Source organism: Saimiri boliviensis, chromosome 5, assembly GCF_048565385.1.
Source record: "Saimiri boliviensis isolate mSaiBol1 chromosome 5, mSaiBol1.pri, whole genome shotgun sequence".
NCBI classification, from domain to species: domain Eukaryota; kingdom Metazoa; phylum Chordata; class Mammalia; order Primates; family Cebidae; genus Saimiri; species Saimiri boliviensis.
This window is the reverse complement of record NC_133453.1, coordinates 73690410-73717253: the sequence shown is the minus strand read 5'-3', so window position 1 is coordinate 73717253 and position 26844 is coordinate 73690410. Positions and strand designations below refer to the sequence as shown.

At 34.2% G+C, this 26844-nt stretch overlaps 1 protein-coding gene across 7 annotated transcripts in view; it reads right to left on the bottom strand.

The window, feature by feature from the left end:
- The window catches only part of SCN1A (sodium voltage-gated channel alpha subunit 1), a 131648-nt gene that overhangs the window by 49071 nt on the left and 55733 nt on the right, over positions 1-26844 (bottom strand). For 4 of the 7 annotated variants that reach the window (XM_074399550.1, XM_074399551.1, XM_074399554.1 and 1 more), the window contains exons 3-11: positions 14414-14531; positions 12206-12296; positions 10471-10599; positions 8872-8963; positions 7738-8007; positions 4045-4108; positions 2816-2957; positions 1954-2160; positions 195-479 (exon numbers count right to left, since the gene is read on the bottom strand). In XM_074399550.1, coding sequence (XP_074255651.1) covers positions 195-479; positions 1954-2160; positions 2816-2957; positions 4045-4108; positions 7738-8007; positions 8872-8963; positions 10471-10599; positions 12206-12296; positions 14414-14531 — 1398 coding nt within the window. The remainder of the gene's footprint in view (positions 1-194; positions 480-1953; positions 2161-2815; positions 2958-4044; positions 4109-7737; positions 8008-8871; positions 8964-10470; positions 10600-12205; positions 12297-14413; positions 14532-26844) is intronic. The other 3 variants (XM_074399553.1, XM_074399555.1, XM_074399557.1) reach the window with 1 other exon arrangement.

Here is a 26844-nt window from a genome sequence, read left to right as displayed (position 1 = left end):
CTACACTGAGCTGTAGATTTTACATATCTGTGAAGTAAAATTTTCACATAACTATGTGGAGATGGGATAAGTTCAAATATAATATGACAGTAGTCAATTCAGTTGATAAAAATTCTTAAGTCTATTTTAACTCTCCCCCTCTCTCCCATGTTTTAATTTTCATCCATACATCAGTAAACTCAGCAGTGCCATACCTGGTGTGGGGAAGAGTACCTCTTTTCATATGTCAATCTGTTTCCTTCAATGGAGAAGCGAAATCCTTTCCTCCTAATGCTGTCTTCAGATTCAGATTTATGGAATTCATCCTCATCTTTCTCTTCCCCACCAGACTGCTCTTTTTGTTTTCTTTTCTTCCTCCGATTTCTCCTTTCCTTGGCACTCTTGGAACTCAACTTAGAGGCTTCAGATGAGCTGTCTGAGAGCCTGCCTGCTGCACTGGGCTCCCTGGAATGTTCTGAGGCAGTTGCAGTCACTGCCTGCTACATTGAAAAGAAATAGTTTTAGCATAACACCTGAAAAGGCTGTATCTTTCTTTAAAATGGCTGAAGTGTTTGCATGGCATTTAAAAAATAGATTGAGCTGACTGAGGATCATCTTACAGAGAATATTCTCTGGAAGTGTAAGAGGAGATTTTTTTTTTTCTTTTCACCTCATGAAGGCTTTCAGAGATAATTTGGTTTTCTCCATGGTAACATTTATTATGTCTGTGTTAATGCCCTCAGACCACATATTCAAAAATATCCATCAGGCATCAACAAGAACATAAATGCATTACTTGTTGGGATTTGATTTACTCTGAAAATTGGTATTTCATTAGTGTTGCTTTCTTTTATCTGCAAAAGCAACTGGAGCATAGAAGAAAAGCTGATGAGTTACCTGAAGTCATATCTTAAGGCATGGGAATGGGATAAGAATCTGAGGTCCTTTTTCTAGTTATTGAAATTGGATTGTCTAATACCCTCAAGATATTGTTAATCTGATTTATGGTCAATTATAATAAAATCCCTTTCTGACCCATCCACAATATCCAGAAGAATGGAAGAGGAAGAATCAACAGTTTCTGCTGAGCAAGATAAGACATCCACTTCTCTATAAACTGTTTCCACCATCTTCGAACTCAGTACTGGTTCTTAAGGGCCACATGGACATGGAATAAAACAATGTTTTTTGATTATAGATTGTACTGATACTAAGTTGACACTTTTTTATTGTTATCATTGTTCCCAGGGTAACGTCAATAAATTAATTACTCTCGTATGTAAATTAATATTTCTGAAAGAGCTTTCTTCTTTAGTAAAGGCAATACGTTTGTATGCTAAACAGAAAGATGAAGAGTGATAGGAAATGCATTTTATGATTTATCACACTGCAAGGACTAACACTTCACTATAAAGATAAGTAATCCCTTTTAGATGAGCGATCTCTGTAAGACTGGTGACATTCATGTATCTGTTGGATGCTGCTATATCAAAGACCATTATATTGTTTTATCACTTCCTTATAAAGATAATAAAGCAACCACATTAAAAGCCAACATATTTTTAGGTAAAGACAAAAGAGACTATGTTTAAGAACTAGAGGAGCAACTTTTTATATGGTAACCAATAATTTCTTGTTCTAAGAAAAGAGAATTTCCTCCTAATGCCAGTCTACTCATTCAATAAATGTCTCTCACTTGAAAAGACCCCAAAATAACATTTTCCCATTACTTGGAGAATCGTCCAATGATTAAAATAATATGAGAGAGTTCTATTGTAGTTAATATTACATACATCTTAAAATAAGTTAACAAAATAATTAAACTAAATAAAATAAGTAGATGATCAAAATATAGAAATCTTTACTAATTCCTCATATCATGACCTGCCCTTGGGTATTCACTTTCTTTTCAATATTTTTGTAACACTCAGAACAACAATAAAAGGACAGTGCCATGAGACAGAGCAACTTTACCTGAGCCGCCTCCTGTTGCTTTTTAAGCTGTTCAATCATCTGCTGAAATTCAGCCTCTTTCTGTTCAGCTTCTTCCAAGGTGGCCTGATTCTGCTCCTCATAGGCCATGGCCACCACAGCCAGGATCAGATTTATTAGGTAGAATGAGCCCAAGAAAATAACCAGCACAAAAAATATCATGTACGTTTTCCCAGCAGCACGTAGTGTCTGTAAACAATAATATCAGAATTATTTCTCAATATTATTTCCCTAAGTGGTGGCTTCGACTTTCAGTTTACTTGTGTGTCTAGCAAAACTCAGATATAAAGAGTGATCATGTTGGTCACAGCACCCTGTACTTTTTTTGATTCTTTGTTTCTTTAACTTCAGTTTTTCACTTCTCCCCTAGCTTATGCATTCACATTATGATCCCTAGGGAAGAATTCTTGTATTCACCAAGAATGAAACAGTCAGTAAAATACCTTGGAGTCCTCCATTGAAGAGCTGAGCCTTTGAGGAAAGTCAAGGAAGAGACCAAAGTTATCTTTCTATGCCCGCTTCTTCATTTTCATTACCTCCCACCTGAGGGATAATATTTGAGAGGGCAGATAGGGCAGAAGGGAGAATGTGCCTTCTGTTTAGGACAGTCTGTGCCTGAGAAGGGTAGGGAACAGGTTTTGAGCCAAGTGGAAATGGGAGAGATCTACAGTCCCTGGCATCACTCTGCTCAATATGTGTTATCATCAATAGGATAGAGGAACTCAGGTCTCATTTCAAGTTCTGCTCTTTCTACTCTATTATTCTGTGGTTTTCTTTTCATAACTCAATTGGTTTTCTTGTATTCTTTTACTTAAGTAGAGAATGTGACTCTTTAGTTTCTCACCAGTTGATAAAGATTTTCCCAGAAGTCCTGAGTCATTAGTCGGAACAAGGACAAAAAAGCCCAACTGAAGGTATCAAAGCTTGTGTAGCCGTAATTGGGATTTCTACCAGCTTTCACACATATATATCCCTCTGGGCATTGGCTGCAAGTGGGGCAAAAGAAAGTATTACCAGACGTTCCGCTGACTTTTTACTCTGATACCATACTATATTTATAATATTGTATGATAAATAGGTAACTAGTATTGTATGATAAATAAGTAACTAATCTATTTCCCAACTTTGCGTATAGTCTTATTACTTGGTGTCAGCATTAAAATATCGTACAGCACGTCTAATAATATTTTACAAAATAATTTTTTGTTGATAATTTGCATTTTCAACATCTCCATTTTTACTATTATGAAGTCTCCAGTGTTTATAGCTCAATATACCTATTTAAAAGAAACAGCGTTGTTATTATTTACTCCTAAAAATGGAGTAAAAATAAACTCCTTTTTGGATTTTTGCTGTTATGTACAGTGGATGTTTCATAGAGATTTTCCTCCTTTTTTTATACTTTTGTTTGAAGTTCAGAGGTACATGCATGTACAGGTTTGTTATATAGATAAATGTGTGTAATGGGGATTTCTTGAAGAGATTATTTCATCACCCAGGTATGAAGCCAGTACCAACTAGTTATTTCTCCTGATCCTCTCTTTCCTCCCATGTTCCACCCTCTGGTAGGCCCTATGTCTGTTGTTCCCCTCTATGTGTCTACATGGTCTCATCATTTAGCTCCCACTTATAAGTGAGGACATGTGGTACTTAGTTTTCTGTTCCTGCAATAGTTAACTACAGATAAGGGCCTCTAGTTCCATCCATATCCTGCAAAGGACATGATCTAATTATTTTTTATGGCTGTAAAGTATTCTATGGTGTACTACATTTTCTTTATCCAGCCTATCATTGATGGGCATTTAGGGAGGTTCCATGTCTTTGTTTTGTGAATAGCGCTGCAGTGAACATACGTGTGCATGTGTCTAAAAGTATTCTTGTTTTAAAAAACATAAATCTTGCCTAATATTTAAATAATCTCATACTTTATAAAAATCTTACATATAACAAATTAATGTCAATAAAATTAGTTGGCTGCTATCTTCAGTTCCTATAAAAAGAGAGAAAAGTGCACATATATATGTGTGTGTGTACACACAAAGATACACAGATACACACAAATTATTGACTTACCCTGCATCAGAGCTATTTCCACATAGTAGTGCATCTAAAAAACCCTCCAGGAAATAATGATATCCTGTTTCAAAAAAGAAAGTCATATGATGAACATTTGTATTGTTAAAAACACTAAAATGAGAAGATGAAGGTCAGGTTCTACTTTCATGTTTATTGAGTAATTTTAAATATATAATTTATTCAAAGACACAAGTATTTGTCTCTTCTCCCTCCAAATTCTAGATATTTTATCTCAATACTTTACAGTGCAAAGTATTTTTTCATTATGAAAATAAAGTTAGTGATAATAACAGGTACCAACATAATCTTTCAAAAGGGCATTAGCATTTGTCCACCATTCTCGTGAAAAAAATCATTCAGTAAAAATAACAGAAATGACAGGAATTTCTTTGTTTTCTCAAAACAGCCACATATTTCAAAATAAGAGAACAGTATATCTTCTGTTCCTCTCTTCTACATTTTTAACAAATACACATTTTAATAATTAAGTATAATTTATATTCTCACAAAATATAGCCAACGAATAGTAAAATAAGCATAAATCATATCAACAACTGAAATGAAAGTAATTTTTAAAAGTCTTAAATGCTAAAGCTAAAATAATGACTATAGGTGAACACTACATTATCTCAAAGCTGCCTGTTTCTTGTAAACTCTTTGGCTTCTTGCAACATCCAGTTCTTCTGTAACTTCTTCCTTGATATTTTCAACTTTCTTTCCACTAAATATTGACACAATTAAGAACTCCCCTCACTGTGCTACCAGTAACATGTATATACTTGAATTATTTTTATAGTAACACTCCTATATTGTAATAATTTATTTACAAGCACAATTCCTAGAAAGTCTCGATCATTAATTATTTCTATATTAGTGTCTGTTTGAGACTGGATATCCTTTATGTAAAGTTTATTGAATGAATAAGTAAATAAAAGACAAAAAGAGAGAAACATGAAATTGCACAATCACTGTTGGTTTTTGTAAGAACACATATTTTCTAGATGTCAAGTTTTCTGATGAATTTATTCCATGCAGTGTTCCATAAAGGACACAGAACCACATAAGGAAAAATATCATTTTTATTTCTATATCTTGACTCTTTGAACTCAGACAGGAAAGTGGACATAGCATTTTCTAACTTTCAATTAAAATTAAATAAAGTGAAAAGACCATAATAGTTTCTGGAGGATATTTTATAGCTTTTGAAATCTCATATTTATAAATGAAGTTTTTCCCATTAAATTCAGTTATCTAAAAGCCTTAACCTGAGGAAAATATGATTTTTCAGTTATAATATTTATCTTTAATTTTAATAGATTTAATTTTTTATCACTTTCAAAAATGAGCCATTTTATTTATATTTGCATTTGGCTTAATATAAGAATCATAGATGTTGAGAGCTGAAAATGACCTCAGATATTATTTATTTTTTTCACTTTTAGTATAGTAAAAATGCAGTCTAATAAATTTCCCTAGAGAGAATACACCCTAAATAACCCTCCTAGTCAGTATTTTGAACTTAGATAAAACAAACAACAGATTTCAGGGAGTTGGTGATTGAAGTGGAACTACTGGCATCATATCAAGTGAGTAAGAAACAGTTGTGTGTTGCTCTGACACTGTTCTTAATCCGAAGATTAACAACTAAAGATTTACAGCTAAATCTAAAGATTTACAACTGTTTGAAAATTATTTATTAGCATGTCACTGAATGTCATGGAAGAGTTAATTTGTATCAATCAAAAGTATTTTCCAGATTTTTAACTATAAGGAGACACTGATTAGTTCTTTTCTTTTTTAACTATGCTATCATTACTTTAATAAGTGTCAAACCACTGGTAATTTTCCGTAATTAATTTCGTTTGTTCCACACAATCAGTTACTGAAGTTTTCTTTCTTTTTTATTCCAAAATATTATTCATCACCTTAAAATAATAAATATATACTATATGCAGAACATCTAAAATCTGAGTTGTGTAGGTTTAATGCTTTTCCTTAAAAAAGACTTTTCCATTTCTTATTAATCATGTTCTAACTCTCCTTGATTTTGAAATACTACTACTGGCAGATTCTAAAATTAAAGAGAGAAAAAACTTACACACTTGTTATTGTCATTTTTAAAAAGACAAATGGTATTAGCACAATGATTATTATTATTGAGATAGAGTCTTACTCTGTCACCCAGGCTGGAGTTCAGTGGCACAATCATGGCTCACTTCAGTCCTGACCTCCCAGGTTCAAGTGATCTTCCCATCTCAGCCTCCTTACTACCTGAGACTACAGGTGCATGCCACCACACCCAACTCATATATATATATATATATATATATATATATATATATATAATACACACATATACATATTATATATACATTATATTATATCATATGTATATATGTGTGCGTGTGTGTGTGTGTGTGTATATATATATATATATATATATTTTTTTTTTTTTTTTTTTTTTTTTTTTTTTTTTTTTGCTCAGAAGGGGTCTCACTATGTTGCCCATGCTGGTCTCAAACTCCTTGCCTCAAATGATCTTCAGCCTCAGCCTCTCAAAGTGCTAGGATTATAGGTGTGAGCCACTACACCCAACTAACATTTTCTATTACTCTCACCTGAAGTTTTATTAACTGTAATTTTCTTTTTTTTGATGTAATACTACTTTTCAAATATAAGAATAATATATACTTTTAGGTATCATTTTATTTCCTTAAAGTAATAAAACTATTAAACTATAACACCCTGAAGCCATTAATCATCTCCATTATTTTCCCCAGTGTTTCTGATACATAAAAGACCTTGTGTAATTAATGTATAATGGTTACATTTGCATAGTACTGTAGAATTCACAAAAGACAGTCACATATTTTATCTCCTTTGATTATATCATTACCTCAAAAAGAATGTATAGTAACCAAGGATCCTAGAAAAATCCTTTCTAGCTGAATTCTTCAGCCTTCCAAATGATGATAAAATAGAAAGTGACATTTAGAGTCAAAACTAGAGTAGTTATGAACAAAGTTGTTAAATGTATGTGTAAGCCATCAATAAGGTGATTAACAAAATTCTTCTTTAAAATTAGTTCCAGAAATATAAATAATCTATTATTTAAAACCCACAGGATAGAAATACCAAATACAATATAATTTTAAATATTGTTAAATAGTTTGAATAATTTCTTTTTTTTCTTTTTTTTTTTTTTAGAGGTAATTTCCTTTTTTTTTTAGAGACAGGGTTTCACCATGTTGGTCAGGCTGGTCTTGAACTCCTGACCTTGTACACCTGTCCCAGCCTCCCAAAGTGCTGGGATTACAGGCCTGTGACCAGCCGATTAGGTAATTGTCTAAAAGATTATAACTTGTTATGTGTTCATTTAAAATTATTTTTCGTGCATAGATGGAAGGCACATTAGCAATGAAAAGACTAAATATACATAATAGTAATTCTTTTTTGTAAGTAATTGTTTTATTTATTTTGTTAAATTTTAATTTTTAATTTTAATTTTTGTGGGTACATGATGAGTATTTGTATATATGGGGTACATGAGATGTTGTGATACAGGCATGCAATGTGTAATAAGCACATCATGCAAAATGGGATATGCATCTCTTCTCAAGTCTTTATCCTTTGTGTTACAAACAATCCAATTCTACTTTTTTAGGAAATGTATATAACAATAATTCTTACTTGAATCTTGAATATATGACTTCCAGTCAAACTCAAAGACAGTTTCATTTATAAGTGTGCCATTGTAATTCACGGTTATATTCTTTTCTATACTATGTTCCTCCAGGGAAGCATTGGTGGGAGGCCATTGTATACATTTATTCCTCAGGTTGCCCATGAACAGCTGCAGCCCAATGAGAGCAAACACGCTCAGACAGAAAACAGTCAGGATCATTACATCTGAGAGCTTCTTCACAGATTGGATCAGGGCTCCCACAATGGTTTTCAGGCCTGAAAGAAAGAAGCCTATTACTCTGAAGACTTAACACATCTGAAACAATAAAAGCTTCACACAATTTTCTTGAAAACATGGATCTCATGCATAAGTCCAAAAATGTTTACAATGCTAGTGGAGAAGCAACACTTCATGGAAGGGGGAGGCACTTACGAAGATGAACTCCAGAAATGTGATGATTTAAACAATGAAATGAGGATTCATATCCCATTACGTTGAGATAAAGTAATGGAAGGTTCATATTCTTTATGGAGCCTATATTAAGGAAAGGGCTCTATCTTTTTCCTTTTTGCTACTGAAACTTGCTCCGCACTTTGATTAGGGTCGGGGGTCAGTTTTATAATAAAATACCTGAATAAATATTTTAAAATTCCAATGTATAAGTAGAAAAGATTTTGCTGTGAAACTGAAAGTTGTTTGCAGTATAAATGTGTCTTAACATAATAAATCCACCAAGCAAACTTACACTATTCTTTATCTTATTCCCTTCTCTTGTTAGCAAAAGACTTAGCAGATTTACATTGTACACACATTAATGACTCTAATAAATAAGAAACTACAGATTGGTACGTTCAAAAGGGAGGAAATTCTTGATAACATTAACATGGGGGGAAAAAACCCCATGATATTTGTAAGTGCAAATCACCCTGACCTCAAATTACAGTACCTCACATAAGACATTGTTAAACTCCAAGTCTGATAAAGCTTATGTCTAAACAATAAGAATCATTTTCTTTGGAATATCTAGTCTTATGATTCCATTTTGTCAAGCAAAAAAAAAAAAAAGAAAACAAAAAACAAAAAAACATGCTGCTGAAAAACATGATGGGGTCAGTCTCAGTGTCTAACCTAGCTCTCACCTGGAATGACTGAAATTGTCTTCAGTGCTCGGAGAACTCTGAATGTTCTCAATGCCGAGACATTGCCCAGGTCCACAAATTCTGTGACATACCTATAATAGGGAGTTCACACACAAACACAATAACAAGATACAAAGAAAGAGCTGTAGGTACAAGGAGCCTATGCTTTACTCTAATCACTTCTTACCTGGAATTACAGAAATAGTTTTCAAAGCTCTCAAGACTCTGAAAGTGTGAAGAGCTGAAAATTTGCCTAGGTTTACAAATTCTGTTACAAACCTGTAGAATTAAATCAGAGTTATTCAAGATTTTAGCAAGATTTATATTACTTGCATGGGTCTTAAAAGACCCTCTTGGTGATTTTAAATGATACATATTGTAAGTGTCAAATCAGAAATTAGATTCCATCACTATGGAAAATATATGAAATCACCCAACAGAAATTTAGGCTTGAAAAGGCAGATTGCCTTACTGCTTTTGTATATGAGATAAGATTTTCCTAGTGTAACTTGGAAAGTTAGGCAAATTAAGAAAAATACTTTATGACAGTCCAATGATGCTCCTATTATTATTGCCATTTTGTTCTTAAGAAATAGAAGTCCTGTATGCCTTCTTTTGAGCCATGGCCAGAAAGTCTGACAAAAATTTGGCTCATCCAAATCAGATAGGAAATTTAGACCAGACATGCAGTATTTGGAGTCCTGAGTATATCAATGCTACCTCTCCTGCTCCTATCCACTACATCACAGTTGTAAGAGACCAAGAAATCAGCTCCTGAAGAAGAGATGAGGGTTGTTGGGCAGCCTCCTTCTACACTCTACATTAACTTACTCCTGAATGATTTTTCTATTATTTTTCTGGGTCTCTTCCTGAGGAAGTTTACCACTAGAAAAAAGCACAGGGGTGCATAAACTAGGCATATTACTGAATGGATATGAATAGGAGATAAGGGTAAGGAGGTTTGTGTTGAGACTAAAGAGATGAAGAAAGCCATAAAAGGGAAGAAGAAAAGAAGGAAGGGTCAGGAGAGAAACAGAGGCAGAGAGAATGTATCCCTCTAAAGGTCTAAGAAATCAGTAATTTAACATATTAAATACATAATATTTCAAATGTCTTTTTTTTCTTTTCTTAGTTTGATTCATCAGATTACTTTGATGCTTTAGATATTTTTTATTATTCTACTAAACCACGAAAGAATCTGTATGTAATATAAGCAAGGTCATTGCAAATTTGTGTAGCCAATAAAACTTTTGTGGCTGAATTTTTAAATGGATTTTCACAGAGGTATTGCAAATATGCTTGTGTTTTGATACTAGAATGTATATGTTCATATGTGATTGTGTGTGTATGTGTGTGTGTAAGAGTGGCATATGTGAAATTCATGCTGTGTGTGAAGATTGCAGTTTTCAACTACTGCAAAGCTTTCATGCCATGGTGAAATTCCACTTAGACCTTTGTTGTGCTAAATTGAAATCCAGAGTTTGAAGTCTAAATCACACCAAAATATTCCACAAGTAAAGCAAGCTTATTTTTAAAAGCTTAAGCACTGATAGAAAACCAAACGATGTTCTCTCTTAAAGTTTCAAAAAAGGCACTTACGCAAATGTAATGACAGTGAAATCAAGCCAGTTCCATGGATCCCGAAGGAAAGTAAAATCCTCTAAACAGAATCCCCTTGCAATAATTTTTATAAGTGACTCAAAAGTATATATTCCTGTGAAGGTGTATCTGAAAGCAAGCATCCAAAAAATTTCATAAAGTTACAGTGTTTTTTCATAACATACCAATTTCTTATCACTCCATCAGTGGAATAGATGAATATTAAAAAAGAAAACTAAGCAGATGGATTTTATTTTCATACAAGTAAAATGTAGCCCTAAATTTAAATTCAACTTCCTAATACACAAAGAGTTGTTTTATAAAATGTCTTAAGAGTAATGTGAGAAATATAAGGTGTATGAAATCTATCTAGCTATTGTCTGAAATGTCTTGGTATTTACATAAATAAACACAATCTCCTGACAAATATTTACTATGTTTACATGATGGAATAGCCAATCAATAATATTGCAGAAGCATGAAATGATTTTCTTTTAGGGAAAAAAAAATCTCATCAATTTTAATGGTGTTCTAAGAATGAGAGGAAATTGACAAATCAGCATGTCTTATATCTTCTTTTTCTCCAAGACAGTTAAACTTACTTGGAATAAGGATTTCTTTAAAATCAAAGTAAATAATTCTAGGGTTATAAGAAGTAAAAATTTAATTTAAGATAAAATTCTTGTGATAATTCAGAAACTTACATATTTCCAAAGTTTAAATCTTCTACTCAGAAATTGGGGTGTGAGAGTGGGCATAAAATCACAGAAGCTAGCGTGACTGAGAACCTGTGGGGCCTCCTGTATTAACGTTAATGTTTTATGATTTTTTTTGTATATAAAATTTATTATTTTCTTCAGAATGTCATTTTTCTTCTTGGCCTCAGCCTCTAAGAAAGGAGACACTGTTGGAAATAGGTTGGTGCAAATGTTACCTTCAGTTGAAGGTAATGGCAAAAACCGCGATTATGTTCACACCAACCTAATACTTCTGTAGTTGTTACGGGTCGGGTCAGCAGCTGTGTTGTAACAGGCATTACAAATGGAAGTGTGGACAGGTGAGCCGCTATGGGTAGAGTGGCCCAGCTGCAGTTATCACAAATCTGGCCTCTCTGCCTTGAAGGAATCCCCAGAACAGAGAGACCGTCAATATAGTTAGTAATGCTTCTGGTTTTTGAAAGATCTACAAAAAGTTCATTTCTGTTAGTTTAGTCTTCAGTTCACTGAATTTTCAAGTTCTACAGTCGTGAAACTTTGGATTACTTTTCAATTTGTTGGTGACCACACTTGGAACTGATACCGGCCTGACATGAATTGGATGTGCCTGTGCCTAATGGAAATGAAAACTTTGTGAGGTTCACTATTGTCTTCACATGGCATTTGTAACTAATGCTTTTTGATTCTTGACTCAATGAAATTATCTGGAATTTAACTGGAACCAAGGTCTATCACACAGGCTCTTTTCTGCAATTGCTTTGATCACGTTTGTTTTGGCTACTGTAGATTTTAAAGGAAAAGGGGTAAATGTCCAAGAGTGGTGGTCTTCTGTTGAACACCAGGTACAGGTGAAAGAGAGATGTAATCAGATTTAATGCCAATGAGCGTTGTCCTCTTGCTGCATAACTTTATCTAGAAATGGCTTTAATAAAATGCTTTTCAGTTTTAAGAATACTTTAAGACACAGTTTCAAAATCTCAAATGTATATCTGTTGTTAAAAAATAGAAGTTGAACTTACTCTACATTCTTTGTCCAATCAGGAGGGCTACTCATTGTCATAAACACACAGTTTGTCAAAATAGTGCACATAATTAGCATGCTGAATAATGTAGGTTATTGTTAAGGAACACACAAAAGAAAATCCAAATCCAAGTGTTATATTACAAGAAGCTAACTTTGAAAAGCTTAGTCAAAACTCAGGGATAAATGCATTGTGGGCAAGTCATCTAATCTCTTTATATATCAATTTTGTCCATGTGTAAAATGTGGGTAATATCAGTATAAGGTGTTGTTTTTACAAGCATTATTAAATCAATATATTCACCTCACAGAGAACTTCAGTAAGAAGACTATTTTTGTGTCACCTGGAGTTGCATAGTTTTTCAGCAGAAAGTATTGACTTGAACTCATTCAGGTGAATAAACTAGTAAATTGTGGAGGAGGGGCACTTATCTGCAATATTGTAATTTCTTAAACATATCTTAACCAACATAGTTCAATGCATGAAAAAAATTTGTGGTATAAGTAACTGTAATGCTAATTATTGGGTTGCTCTGTTTTGACTGAATTTTGACTGAATGTATACAAGTACAGCAGCATTGGCTAACATTAAAAGTGAACATGCCTGAAGGTTAGCACTTAACATGATGGAAATGTAATTAAAATTCAACATAGCAAAGTAATGTTGGCCAAGTGACTCAACCTCCCTGTGCCATTGCCTTGTATCTCTTCCTACTTCTCTGTAGTGGAGTTAAAATGTGGTCATTTTGTCATGTAATCATTTTGACATGAAGATTACATGAGTTAATATATTGGAAATACATTGGAAATGCTTGTAACAAACAGTACCAGTAAGTAAATAAATATACTCAAAGTGGTACCTAAAACAAATGAACAGACATAACAGAATTATAAAGCTGAAAAGAAACTTAAAAAACAATTAGTTTATCACTATATTTTTAGAATCAGAGAAATAAGGCCTAACTAAGCTCTGGAGGAATAGATAAAGGGCCCAGGCCTATAATAGACGTTTTCTGCATTGATATCCCATATTTGCTCCCCTATAGTTTACTGCCAAAACAAAAATTTTCCATAGCTGTAAAAGAAAGTTTTCATCAAATGACCACATGATGGCACTAGGAATACAAATTGGGATAAGGAAACTTCCATAAGAGTAAAAACCCTCATCATATGATTTTTATGTTTCAAATCTTTTAATTTTAGTAATAGCGTACTTATACCACTTAGAAATTTCTTGCTATCAGCATAAAATTAGAATGGCCTTTTAAATTTTAGAATCCTTTAAAAAAAGTTGTATGAGCTTATGATAATTCTAAAGGTATTTTTATATCTATTATTGTCAAAGTTATCAAACAAGATACAATTAGAAATGAATTGTTTTACTAAATTGATCAATGAATTAATTGTGGCGTCCTTTTTAACACCAGTGGAATCATGAAGCCAAATCCCTTAAGACCATTTGGAAATATATGCCCACTTCTTTCATTAACTTCCAGAGTCTTTACTAAGCAATCAGTTTTGCATGGCAGCATCATAACTCATGACTTGCATTTGAAATTCACCTAATATTCCAGTACTTTACGACAAACATCAGGAAATTTCCTTTACGACAACCATCAGGAAATTTCAAGAATTAACTAAGTACTGGCCAAAGTCTCCTGACATTCTCTGAGAGAAAATATGCTTAAAGATTTATTCTAAGATACATTGAAGCATTTTATATCATAATTATGGATAAAATCAGGTATGGAGGTAGATTTTTCTGTTGTCACATCACTGCTCACTGCAAATTTTACACCATCACAAATTTTGTATAAAGATGGTAAAGGTAAATATAGCTGTCTTACTCTAAATTTGTAGGATTTTATATATATAAGTATTTTTAGAAAGATAGCAAAAGTACATAAATCCATATATGTATATAAATATATATATGTACATATATATGTATATATATGTACATATATATGTACATAAATCCATATATGTGTGTGTGTATATTATATATATGTTAAAGAGCGTGTATTTCACTAATGTCTTTGTGATTAATCAACTTTAAGAATAAGGCTTATGTGACAAAGATGCAAAATGAGAGTGATGAAAACCATAGAATATGGACATTTCCTAACTTAATTTTACATTTAGCTACAAAGTACTTACAGATTATGTGCAAACAGTTAATATTAATCACTTGAAAAAGGATATGAATGTACCAAAATCTTAATAGCTATTTTCCTAAGAGGATTGAAGGGAGTTAAAATGTACAGGGCAGAGGTGGCACTGAACCGGAAGATGGCCTTCCCTTTATTCAATACTATAAAAGTCTGTAAGACAGGAACACAACACAGAAGTATGAAAGTATAAACCGCTTAATCTCTGTTATCTACTTTCTGTTACTTGTCATAATAAATTATTCTAAAGTTAAATGAGAAACCAGCACAATCACAATTTCTAATGTGCACCGTGAAAACAAACTGTCACTGGATCTCTTCTTAATTATAGAGGAAATCCAACGATACCACTTACCTTTTACCTGATACTTACCCTCATTTTTATTGTACATAAGACATTTAGCCAAGAGAAGTCATTTATGTTCTGGATATTTTAAATGTCTGAGTTAAATGAAAGTCTTAATTGGGTGCACATTTCATTTCATTCCAAAAAACTGAAGGCATTACATTCTTTTTACAGTGATTTCAGCTTTCCCAATTCAAAAATCTTGAAAATTAATCATTCAGTAGAACTGATACTATTTTTGAAGTAAAGATTGTTTTTACCATCTATTCTCATAAAATAAACATTATCACTCTCTTCATAATAGAAAATGAAAACAGCCACCATCAAACCAACTCTTGAGTTAGATGGATGGAATCCAACAATTGATTTCTAGAGGCCAAGTTCCCTGGAGAGTATCCGTTGACCAGAAGTGCTAAATTCTGTACTGGGATTTCTGAGTTAGCTGACATATTGAATTCTAATCCCAATTGACTTCCTATTTTATGCAGTGCTTGCTTATCCCAGAGGAAAAGCTCAAAGCCCCTGAAGAATCCAGGATCCATGAATGTGAATGAAATTCCTTCCGAAAATTCGACTTACTTGAAATCAATTGGCAGTGGGCAGACAAAAAATTAAAGAAGCAACATGCAAACGTGTAAAAAACACTCTGACGCAGTGTTTCCCAAGGTGTTTACTTACATTTAGACAGAGCCAGGGAGAAAGGCTTTTTCTCTGTGAAGAACATATCTGGGCAAGGAAATTTTAAGCTTCTTCATTTTAAATTCACCCATTCTTCAAAAGCTCTCTTTTTTAAGCCTTAGGGTGCATATCTGCACAGATCATGTTATGATATAGCAAGCATTAACTTTATGTTTATTTTCTACCAAGAATCCTCAATAATAGTTTATTGTCTATAGTTAGTCTTAGGTCATTAACAGATTTCTACTTTCAGGATTTTCTAAATTCAAGTAAAGCAACCCCACCCTACCCCTCCTTCGATAAATATTTATGGAGTTGCTGTTTAAAAATTAAGCACTTTCTATCTGGCATGGGTAGAAGTGTCCTAAATTGGCTGTGAATGTGTGGTCCCCCAATCAGTGCTGGTTGCCATTCCTTCCTGGCCAGCGACAAGGTTTTTTTTTTTTTTTTTTGAGACGGAGTTTCGCTCTTGTTACCCAGGCTGGAGTGCAATGGCGCGATCTCGGCTCACCGCAACCTCCGCCTCCTGGGTTCAGGCAATTCTCCTGCCTCAGCCTCCTGAGTAGCTGGGATTACAGGCACGTGCCACCGTGCCCAGCTAATTTTTTGTATTTGTAGTAGAGACGGGGTTTCACCATGTTGACCAGGATGGTCTGGATCTCTTGACCTCGTGATCCACCCGCCTCGGCCTCCCAAAATGCTGGGATTACAGGCTTGAGCCACCGCGCCAGGCTGACAAGGTTAAATAAAGATGTGGAGAGTCCATTTCTAGAAATTTGTAAAGCAATTTGACCAATTAATGTTGTATCTGTTTACTTTAATAATAAAAAAAGGGGGCATGTAGTTGTGGGCCTGTTTTTCATTTCAGTTTTCTAGAAATTAATTTTTATTTCATTTTATAGAAGAATAGAGACCTCACCTTCTCAACAGAGTTTGAGAAGCACTGCTCCAAGTCTCACCTCTGCCTGCATTCCCTCTATCATCTTTGAAGGAGTATGAGTTCAGAAAACAAACACAACTTTACCACAAAGTCCATTTGAAGGAAGGGAGAGTTTCACCTGTGCTTACTAGAGGAACAATCACCTATGTCAGTAATATTAGCTATATTTTTCTAATTCATTCAGGGATCTGTCCTTGAACGCCATTGTGAGATCATCATAAAATCTGAACAGACTTGTGCAATGCAAATGCCTTTGCTGTGGGGAATGTGAGCATGTAAGGACAAAGTGAGGTTGTTCAGTACTGAATACGGTCCACCTTTCAAACCTACTGCATATGCTTCCTTTCCCCAGAAATATGCTGAGTAAAATCTGATAGAAATATTGGGGGCTCAGGTAAGAGAACCAGTAAAATATAATGCAGAATATACATATATATCTTAAATAAGAATCTCTTCATTTCAAATAATATTAAAAGCTAATTTTGAAACAATTACTAGTAATACAAAGAGACAATGAGAAAGTAATGACAATCCATAGATGGTCTAAATCATGGGCTGGAGTGTGAGGATGACCAAGATGGTACTGATTAACCCCGTGGATGAGGAAAATAAACAGACTCATCCTAAGGAGACAGGACCATACTTAGAAGAGAACACCCGTGATGTTGGCTGCTTGGCCACTATTCAACCAAAACCGTGAGCAGACGTAATAAATGATTGAAATGGAAAAGATGGATAAGGAGTGGTAAAGTAAAAGTAATGCTAGCGAAATAAAAGAAGGGAGAGGGGAAAATTTCTGCCCTGAGAACTAAAAAGTAAAAGAGACAAGAAAGATTCAGAAACAAAACACAAAATGGTCCAAAAAGGGAGTCTGCCTGGAAGTAAAAAGAGCAAAGTATACTAGACAAAAACGGGGGGAAGGTGGGGACAGAGAAAAATCTGTTAAAGGACACAATATTACAGCTAGATAGGAGCAATACATTCTAGCTTTCTACACCACTGTAGAATGACTTTGGTTAACAGCAATTTATTATATAGTTCCAAATAGCTAGAAGGAAGATATTGAATGTTCTCAACACAAAAATGATAAATGTTTGAGATGATAGATATGCTAATTACTCTGACCTGATTACTATATATCATATGTATTGAAACCATTATATATCTCATGAATATGTACAGTTATAGTGTGGCCAATTAAAAAGATAAGATGAAAGGAGGTATAAAGGGCTGAAACTCAGCAATGTGAGTCTAATGAAACCAAAGCACTCCCAATGCTTATATGTGATTCTAAACCTAAAAGTCCTTTGACATAGAGAAAACTAATACTTCGACACAAAAGTTAAAAACAAATGGGCACACTTGTCAATTGTTCAAGCCTCAGATAAAAACATTTACTGATTTTACAGTGTATTCCCTTTATTCGTGTATAAAATTTAAAGAATGTGTAGAAGATTATTTTGTAACAAGATATATATGTGCAATGGGAGAATATTTGTAAAATTGAATTTATAAATGGAATTAGTAAGGTTTTGCCGTATAACTGTGTTTGTCTTGCTTAAATTTTTCATAAGACATACTGTTGTGCAAGACATCCCTGCTACCCAGGAAGCTAACAACAAGGCCAATATTAAAGGACCATTTTTCATAGCATTTCTTCTGTGAGAACTCTGCTTTTCTCAGGCTGAACCATAAATGCTTATGGACAAGCTTCATAGATGTAGCCTTAAGGTGTTGATGGATTTATTTTAAACAGCCTTCCAATGAAGCAAATGTCTCCAGACTTGTATAGCAACCCAATATGCAGAATTTCAAATATGATAGCACCTTCATGCCATTTGGAATGTCAATTTTATTATTTGAAATTGATCGTATGTTTTTTTCCTCATTTGTCTGTACCTTACTTCCTTGTCATTGCTTACATAGGCAAGAAGCCAATCATTCACTTCATAAGTGTTAAGAATTAATAAAATAATACTTGTTTCCAGGCCAGGCCCAGTGGCTCACCCCTTTAATCCCAGCACTTTGGGATGCTGAGGTGGGTGAATCACGAGGTCAAAAGATCAAGACCACTCTGGTCAACATGGTGAAATCCCGTCTCTACTAAAACTATAAAAATTAGCTGGGCATGGTGGTGCATGCGTGTAGTCCCAGCTACTCAGGAGGCTGAGACAGGAGAATCGCTTGAACCTAGAAGGCAGAGAGAGGTTTCAGGGAGCTGAGGTCTTGCCACTACATTCCAGCATGACAACAGAGTGAGACTCCATCTCAAGAAAAAAAAAAAAAAAAAAAAAAAAAAGATGCTTGTTTCCAAGGACTAGTGATATTGATGATATTAAAGGGAGGAAGAGCCTGAAGGAAATACTGTTTACTTACAACAAACACTTGAATAACTCTAGTTTTCAAATATATAGATATTTGCCTTCCCACTATACATGTAAGAAAGGGGTCCAAGAGGGAAGAGTTCAAAGACTAGCTAAGAAATTGCTGTACCTTAAACTATATTAACAATTATTACGTAGCTTTAAACTAATCAAGATTTATGAACTATTTAATTGGGTGACTTTTTAAAAACATTTTAAAAGAATGTATTGGTTGGCTCATTATAGTGAAGTAACTTAACATCCTTTAAATCTATTTCAACAAAGACTTCATTAATATAACTTATCAAGATAATTTTTATTGCATTAAGTCACTTGAATAAAAAAGAAATAGTTCAAAATTGGTGGTGAAGGAGAAAAGATTTATATAGTAGTATCTAGCTCAAAACAAACCTCTCATTACAACCCAAGGCTTATAGGAACATTGTCATTACTAGCTCCACTTATAAGCATCAAGACTTTGTGGTTTAGTACAATTCAGGCACATCTATGACTATTCTTAATATTTGTCCTTCAGTTCATTTCTTATAGGGCCAAAACAAATGCTTTAATTGCAGTTCTACAAATAAATAGAACTGTTCAAAATTAATAGCATCATTTTAACACATGGATAATTTTCTGCTTCAAAACAAAATTTGAAGCATCGCATTGTGACTGAGGTTGCAACTAGATTTTAAATATGAAAAATCAATTTACGGATTTATTTGCAGGAATGTAACATTTATACAATAGGGGTTGTTCTAGCTTGTCACTTATGTCTTCATATACAGGTACCAAATTTATTAAGCACATGTATGATTAGTTGATCGTTATGTAAAAGCATTGCAGACATCCAGAAACAAGCAAGAACCTAGTTTAGGTCCAATTGTTAATTTCAATTGATTTCAATTTAAAATATATGTATTAACTGTTTAGTACAATATTTGCCATGTCTTTACAGTCTAAAGAGAAAACAAAGATACCTAGGTTATGGCACCAAGACATTTATAAACTAGGGGATGATCAACTATTTGCATTAATAGAAGATAATATACAGGAATTGGCCTAGACCAGCACTTTCCAATAGAAATATAATGTAAGCTACACATCTGAGCTACAGGTATGATTTTAAATTTCCCGAGAGCCACATTAAAAGAAAAACAGAGCAGGTGAAAACAATTTAACAGTGTATTTTTAACCCAACATATCTGAATTATTATCATTTGGGAATAAAATTGATATGAAAATTACTGAGATATTTTATATATTTTTTATACTAAGTCATAGGTCTTTGAAATCTGGATTTACACTTACATATTTCAAATACTCAATAGCTACACAAGGCTAATTACTCTACTGTACTGGGCAGCACAGACCTAAACTTAAAGCATCTATTGTTCAACAAGGTCTTCAGCAATCCTTGCCATGTAAAAATAATTTCTGGTTTTAAAGAAAAAGCAAGAAGGAAGTTACATAGAAAAATTAGTAATAACCCTGGTAATTAACAGTTTAATAGTCTGGGAAGCAATATTATGAAAATGTAAGTATGATTTGTTTTGTCTTATGTTAAAAGTACAAACTCTGGAATCAGATTTCTGGTTCAAAAGCTGACTTTGCTGCCTTCTGGCAGTGTGATCCTAAACAGATTACTTAACTTTCTGTAACTCAGAAAGCTCATTGGAAAACAGAATAAATGTTCTTAAACTCATAGAGGTGATGTGATTCCAATTTAGTTGGTCAGATTTTGATACGTAGTTTTTATACTTTAAATAAGTAACCCAAATGATGCTGCCATATCAAGGCTGTGAATCTGTTTTTGTTACTTAATGGCTATAAAAAAAATCATAAGCCATTCCCCAAATTATCAATGATTATGTTGTACATGTGGATTGAAATCTTGCTCCTTGATCTAACTGCATAGTTGCTAAGAAAATAATTATGTTATGATTTGGTAGAAATTGCTATTTATGAAAATATACTGGTTATTATTTACTAATCTTTTCTTGTTTCTGGGTTTATAGAAAGTGATTTGTTTACGATTTTTTTCCCAGGATAGACATTGCATTTACCAAGCCATGGTTTTCCAGTTTCTTTTTCTCACTTAAATATAGCCATTACCTTAACCTTTATCTCATCTAGGGGCAGTATTCCTCAAAGTACATAAACATAAACTCTAACTTTGTGTTTCAGTTAAACATTATGGAAATATTGCCAAATAACAGGGCTGACTCCAAATTTATTGCACTTTTCTACTCTTAATCTACAGACAAAGACAAGAAATAATACAGGAAGTTGAGCTATCATGATGAACAATACACAACATGTAGAATGTAACTGCTGGTTAGTTAAATTTATCCTTTAGCCTCAAAGTTTAAAACAGACAATTTTCAACTTGTACGTGAGTTGTGCTCCAAAAATGCATTTGGAAGTCAATTGTTTGGAACTTTGAACATATATTCCCACAGATACACATATCTTAATAGATGCATGAGTCTATCAAACTGTTAATGAAGTACAATCCTGAATTAATGGCACTGCAAAACTTTATCACTATGTGTTAAGAAAGTGTTACTCTGAAAATGGCAGAGTTTTCTCCTTGAAATAGCCCTGGCAGTCAGACCAGGGAAATTTTGTGGCTCTAGCTCCTACCCAGAAGTGGTATTAACTTTTTCATCGCTCTAAGCTGCTGGCTTGGGAAGATGGTCCAGCATGAAGGGGCAGAAGGAGAGCCATGTGGCAAGAGGAGAGATGCTTCAAAGTTTTGGGTGTGAAGAGCAACATAGATGGTCAAGAGATTTCATTAGTATAATACATAACTCTGGGGACATTTCTTATGCTGGACCAGTTCCATGGTATATATATATTTTTTTTTCCCAAGGACCTTAAAATGGTCTCACCTACTTCCCTTCACATTTATTATAGCCTGTGAGTTCAAGCCAAGATTTTCTTCCTTTTCTGGCTCAGTGGGGGATGGCAAGTTTCCGTGCAGATTTTCTACCTGACGCTGAAGAGAGCATGCCATACTTAATATCTTTTTCTCTCCTTATCTCATTCAATTTTTCCCTTTCAACCAGGGATAGTGAGACTGAAGAACAATCTGTGTCACTTGCCTACATGTGGCCCACCAAGCTTTGATATATAGCCTTCACCTAATGACAAATGTGGTCCTTAAGCCACAGATTACAAACTAAAATACCCACTGAGGCTAAGTGACAGTAGGTACCTGATAATTTTAGGCATATAAGTCATTGATGCCTGAAATGATATTCCAAGAGAAATCCTTATATAAATAATTTTATGTGTCTGTGCAATATCTTCTGATTTATAAATGCCAAAAAATCCAAAATTATACATAGTAATGTTAGTTTAATAAAACATGTCTATTGACTCCATGCCTCATAGTCAGTTTTAAAAAACTTTTGCCATAAGCTCACGCAAAAGAGAAGAATTTGTACCTAAAGAAGAGTCTGTAAAATTGCTTGCTCCTATGCTTTAGCTGGGTGGGATGAGGGAGGGTTGGGGCCAGTGGAGGAGATAGCTCTGCAGAAGCTGCCTAGCTAGAAAGTGCCCAGCTAGGCTTTTGTCAGCCAAGGCTGCAGAGCCTTCAACCTCTTCTCCAGCAGAGAGAAGAAACTATAACCATAAGGAAAAAGAATAAAATCTGGAACTGAAACATTTTTCAGCCATATGTCACCAGTATGTACATTCCCTAGATCTGCTACACTATTACATGGTCAGTTAATTTTTTTGTTGTTGTTGTTGGAAAGAACACTTTTGAATCTAGCTTGATTACAAGCTTGCTGTGTGAGAACTATAAGCAAATTATTCCCCTCAATTTCTCCATCTCAGAGGAGAAGATTATACTAACACCAATCTCAGGAATTGTTTTGAGAATGAAGTGAAATAAAACATGTCAATGCCCTTTGTGAATTCTAAAGTGCCAATAAAAATATAAGGATTAAAATATTTAAAATGTGTCTCTGTATTCTAACTCTTAAATATACACATATAAGAACATTTCTGTTTCTCCAAGCATGGCCAATTTTCATATTGGAATTTTCAGGTTCAACATCGTTCTTCTCAAACTTCCTATCTAAGAAAACAAGGGCATCAACTTTCTTCTGTCTTACACCTAAACATCACACCTCCAAAACCAATTCTGAGTCTATCCATTATTCTCCATCTCCATTGCCAAATTGCTAGACCAAGCATAAAACTCCTAAATTTCTCCATAGAGAAGCTGAGTGATTGTTAACAATGTAAAGTGAACCATGTTACTCCTGTACTCAAATACTTGCTGGGAATTCATTTTGTTTGAAGATAACCTTCAAATTCTTTATGTTTGTAGTGAAAGATCCCCTTTACCTAGCCCCAGGTCTACCTCCCCACCCTCACCTTATTCCCTTCTTAAGTGTTACTGGTCAACTTGATTATATGTCTTCTTCGAGGCTGTTCTCTTTCATTGGAAGAGTCTCCTTTTGTTTCTCCCTTTTAGCTTTCAGATCCCAATTTAAATGCCATTTCCTTACAGAGGCACACAATTTAGATTTCCTGAATTGATCCTCTTTGAAAATAGGCACTTATTACCCTATTGGAATTTAGTGGGAAAGAAGCTTTTCTAATTATTTTAGAAGCTAATCTAGATCACTGAGTATCTGAGATTTTAGTTTTTACAAAGGCAGGAAATTGACAAATGGTGAAGTGACCAGTAAGGGTTTGGGAAATACTGCCAGCCTAGGAGACAAGAATCACATCTTGCAAAATGGCCTGAGCAGGGAACAGCAAGAACAGCTATAGGCTTATTTAGATTCTATCACTGACTTCTCTTTTCCACTGCTGTGATTACTGCTATGACAGCAAAACCAAACTAGCATGGCAATGGGCCATGGAAACTCACTGGTCTAGTTTTAAAACTAGTCTCTGTTACTAAATGGTTTTGCAATCTTAGGCAAATTATTTATATTCAGTTTTATTATTTTTAAATAAAGACAAGATCTATCTTGAAAGGACATGACATGTGGATTAAATAAGAACAGTAATTGTCCTTATTATATATTATATGTAGCATGTAGAGTACATAGTTTTGTGGGGTTTTTTGCCTGCTTAGGACATGTTTTCTAACAGTTCCTATTCTCTTCCTGTTGGAGAAAACCTCTGCCCCACTGTCTGCCTGTGTGGCTTGGTAGAGCTGACCCACCCCTTGACACACAGGTCAGCATGTGGTAGAGACCATCTCATACCAAGGAGACCATCACATACTGCTGACCAAAGTGAGTGGTTGAGAGACGATGTGACCTAATTAGAACCAATTCTAGGACTTTCGACTTCTGCTAGAGCTTTTGAAGAAAACATGATCCCTCCTCAACCTTTTTTTTTTTTTTTTTTTTTTGGTGGGCAAAGGGCAGTGCTTACAAGGCTGTAGGATGTTAGCTTAGCACTACTGGAGGCTTTCGTCCATCTTGTGGAAGAGCCAGCCTGCAAATGAAGCCAGCATAGGTGAAAGTAGAGCTAAAAGTGGAAAAGGACTGCCCTAATGATACCATTTGAGGTACTGGATATTTTGATATTAAAACCAGATTCACTAGATACTTTTCCTTTATTTTTCCCCCCAAAATAAAACCTAACTCTGTTGGGTTTTGGTCACTTTCAATGGAAGGATCTCCTATTGATAAGGCAGATACTCAAAAATGCTAGCTATCATTTTATTTATCAATGTCACTATCTTGGGACTGTTTCTGAGACAGAGACGGGGAGTGACAAAGGAAAAAGAAGCACAAGGAGGAAATAGCGCCTAGGGAGGAGAAAGACAGGGAAGTCAACTACAGGGTCATGGATGTAAGGGAGAGTCTGGGTGACTTGTAGTTCTAGAAGAGCTGATGATATGCGAAGAACAACTACACCCTGGAGACTGGCCACATGACAATTTGTGGAATTACAAGCTTTTAATAATCATCTACTTTTCTGATTTTCTATCAATTACTTTTGCAAGAAAAACTCCATAATTGCAATTAAAAATAAAACTCTCTCCACCCAATTTAACTGCTAAAAACTCCTGTGTCAGTGATAGGGCAGACATGAATTTGAAATCACAAATTCATGTGTGACTTCTCATGCAGCCTAAGAGAGAGTGTGCATTTGTTTTTGGACAGCTGGTAGAGAGAATAAGTTACTTTTAAATGGTCCATAAGACTTTTAAAAAATGAATACATTTTTGCACTACATAATTAACAAACATCCATTTTTACTACAGATCTAAAATAGCTCATTCTATTTCAAGTAAACTGTCACATTGTTAAAATGATATTTTATTCCATGGTAATAATGAGTCATCTGTAATTTTAACAAGAACATAAGAAGGAAGACATTTTCTGTAATAAAGGGTGGGTAAAGAATTTCTATGTAGAGCCAAATGTACAAAATCAATCCAAGCTATGAAACAAAATTGTGAAAAAAAGTTCTATGAGTGGAACAAAGGTGTGTTCACAAGCTAAAATGTGCCTTCCTACACAGCTAAAGTAAATAAAGAGAACCCAATCTGGAATCACGTTTTAAAGGCCACCGAGTCAGAGCTAACATGATATGAAAAATACTGTCATTGTATTATGACAGCATTTTTTCCCCCTGAGTTTTTAACCTGGAACTCTGAAGGCTTAAAATATCTGGGGATCTAAAAACCTTCTAATGCTTCTGTGCATCAGGAATGCTCATGAGATGATTGCTACTATTTCTTCAGTTACTACTACAATATTATTGAACAGGATTAAACTACTTTAACAATTTCAGTAGAATATTTGAACATTACATAATTTGCACATCTTAAACTGGGACAAAGAGGATAAAAATATGTGGGCATATGCCACTGGAAAATACACCCTCAGCAGTGACATTTTTATAAGCTCACTGACATTACCTTCATAAAAGATCACAGAGAGCTTCAGTGTGGTGGTTGTGTTGTTATTCACATAAATTCCTTGCATGTACACTACTGCACTTTAACCTAAAATACAATGTAAGGAATGGATTCTGCAAATATTTTTACAGTTGGGTTGCTTTGCTTATTATATATATTGTTAAGAAAGAAACCGGAATCTTTGTATACAGATACAAATGACACATTAACTATTGTATTCAGAGTTCAACTTTAGGGAAATCACTAGTCTAACTGCATATTCCACTTAACTCAGGTAAACCTAATCCACACACCTAATATCAGCATTAGTGGAAAATCTCATCCTGAGAAACATTTTTTTTCTGGTGATATTTGCACTATTTGATCATTTAGCTGTGTCAAGAGTACTTTGTATGTGTACTGCATTGTTTTAATGAAGATCACCCAACCGATGTCAGAAAACCCAGTCACTAAAATAAAATTAGTCATATTGAAAGAAATATTCATTCTTTTTAAAAGATTCAGATTTTGCTAAGCATTCCAACTCTAGTCAGAGCAAATTAATTCAGAGTTTAAGAACATTCTTCAATACTGAAATAATTCAATTACAAAAGAAAATCAAAGACACAGAAAAAAGTGTGCAGGCAACTTATAAAAGTCTTAAGACATAAAAATGCAGAAGAAGGAAATTTCAAACACATAACTCAATCATGTGTTCTACGCACCCCCTATTACTTTTTAAGGATTTCCGCCCTGCAAAATGCCTCGCTTGACTTGCTGTTGAATGACTTACTTTGAAGATTTGCTTGGTGTCAGCTCAATGTGAAAGCCATGAATATACCTTACCTTGGGGAACACTCTTTCCTGATAACAATATTTCTTTTATCAGGTTGTTCTACTTGCACACTGTGATTTGTTCCAAAATGCCAAAATGCTTTTCCTTCCTCATACCACGTGCATTTGAAGATAAGGACAGAAGATGTTAAGAGCAAGTTTAGACATGAGCCCAACAAAGTTTATAAGGGTTTCCTCCACACAAGAATCTGGTTGTCACTTCATCAGAGTTGGTCTTTCACCCCCAGTTATAAGACGTTTCTTTTGAGTATTTTGAAAATGTTTGCACAATTTTGTTTTATATCTGTCTTTATATCTTTTGTTATATATCATTCATTATAAACCAATTATAGACTGTTTTGGTTGGGGACATCCCCTTGAGACAATCACTTTTATCATTCTGAAATCTCTTTAATTAA